The 1,390-nt window shown below is 31.4% G+C and overlaps 1 protein-coding gene across 1 annotated transcript; it reads right to left on the bottom strand.

Annotated features, from left to right (window-relative positions):
• Positions 1 to 26: 26 nt before the first annotated feature.
• Positions 27 to 656, bottom strand: Tsp_13251 (gamma-aminobutyric acid type B receptor subunit 1). The gene is made up of 3 exons (XM_003366500.1): positions 567 to 656; positions 331 to 432; positions 27 to 266 (listed from the first exon to the last, which is right to left on the bottom strand). The coding sequence occupies exons 1-3, from the start codon at positions 654 to 656 to the stop codon at positions 27 to 29; spliced, it is 432 nt and encodes a 143-aa protein (XP_003366548.1).
• Between the last annotated feature and the right edge of the window lie 734 nt (positions 657 to 1,390).

Here is a 1,390-nt window from a genome sequence, read left to right as displayed (position 1 = left end):
CCAACCATGCTGATACCCCAGGTTTATTATCTTGACTGTGCATTAAAGCTTCTGTGGTAAAATGATACTGAGTAGCCAGTTTCATTTGCATCAGCAGTACAGTTGAGCATTTCACCACTTAGAGGTATGTACCAATCGTCTGGATACCAACCAATTAAAAACCAGACGTATTTTCTACCGTACAATTTTTGCTTATACACTTCACAGAAAACCTTACGGGCTTCTTTTTCATAAAATAGACCAACAAAAATTCGAGCATCCTGACGCTGAAAACATCCATCAGAATAAGCAGAAAAGCATAACAAGAAATTATTTAAAGAATGCCTTTACTTTAAGACTTCTTACAGCTGCAGCAGGATCCCCGAAAAAGCTTTGTACAGAAAGTACTTTAATGTTGTTTATTTCACAACTTTCTTCAAGATCTGCTGCTGTCTTAAAAAAACAAAATAATAAAAAGAAGCTAAATTTCCCTCAATTTCGGTATGTCAGCACCGATCTGAACACTTCTTCGACTGATTGTAAAATTGCAATTTTTTGCCAATTGAACTTTTTGAATAGTTGTACACGTGTTGGATTGTGAATTGTGGCAGAAGGATGAGTTCGGAATAAAGTAGGAAATCTCGTGCGATCAGACAGTGCTGGTGAACTAGCTCCATAAGCTAACTAAACGCACACTATGCGTAAGTAAACAAACAAATAAATGCTACATTTATTCATTGCATATATTTTTTTAAAAAAGTATAAATTTGATGAATGATGACTAAAATGAATTATTATTGGTTAACTTTTCGTTAATAAGCATTTTTTAAAATAGTTAATGCAGAGGAACAGTAAATTCATTTTTATGTAAATGGCTATAGATGCTGTGTTGAAAAGGCTACATTTGGAATATCTTTTGATAAAAAGTTTGCAGCATCCTTAAAATACTACGAACAAAGTATGATGTGAGTAAAATGCCAAAGATGCTTTTTTATTATGTGCATCTCATTTTTAGTTTGCTTTCACTTTTAAGCTAATTTACGCAATAATTTTTAAGTTATAATTGTTTAAATTACGCAGATAGCTTTTAAAGCAATTAATTTCGATAACATCTGGTTCCAATTAATTTTATTACCTGTTAAATCAGTGACGCAGCATGCTCTTATTAGCTTTTGTTTGCACTCTATGAACTTTATTTCTTTTTTTATTAACTAAATGTCCATTTTTAAGACTCGGTTTAGTCGACTTCAGAGTAAAGTAAGTATAAGTTCACGCAAAACTTGAAAAGTTTCATATGCATACTTCATCTAAATAAATTAACACTAATGGAAGCAGTGCGCATTAAATACTGTTTGCATGTATATACTTTAAATATATATTATTATTTTATCTGTTAAATTATCAGCAATTT

Source organism: Trichinella spiralis (assembly GCF_000181795.1).
Source record: "Trichinella spiralis strain ISS 195 chromosome Unknown Scfld5887, whole genome shotgun sequence".
Taxonomy (NCBI): Eukaryota; Metazoa; Nematoda; class Enoplea; order Trichinellida; family Trichinellidae; genus Trichinella; species Trichinella spiralis.
Note: the sequence above shows the minus strand (reverse complement) of the source record. Positions and strands in the feature narration are given on the sequence as shown.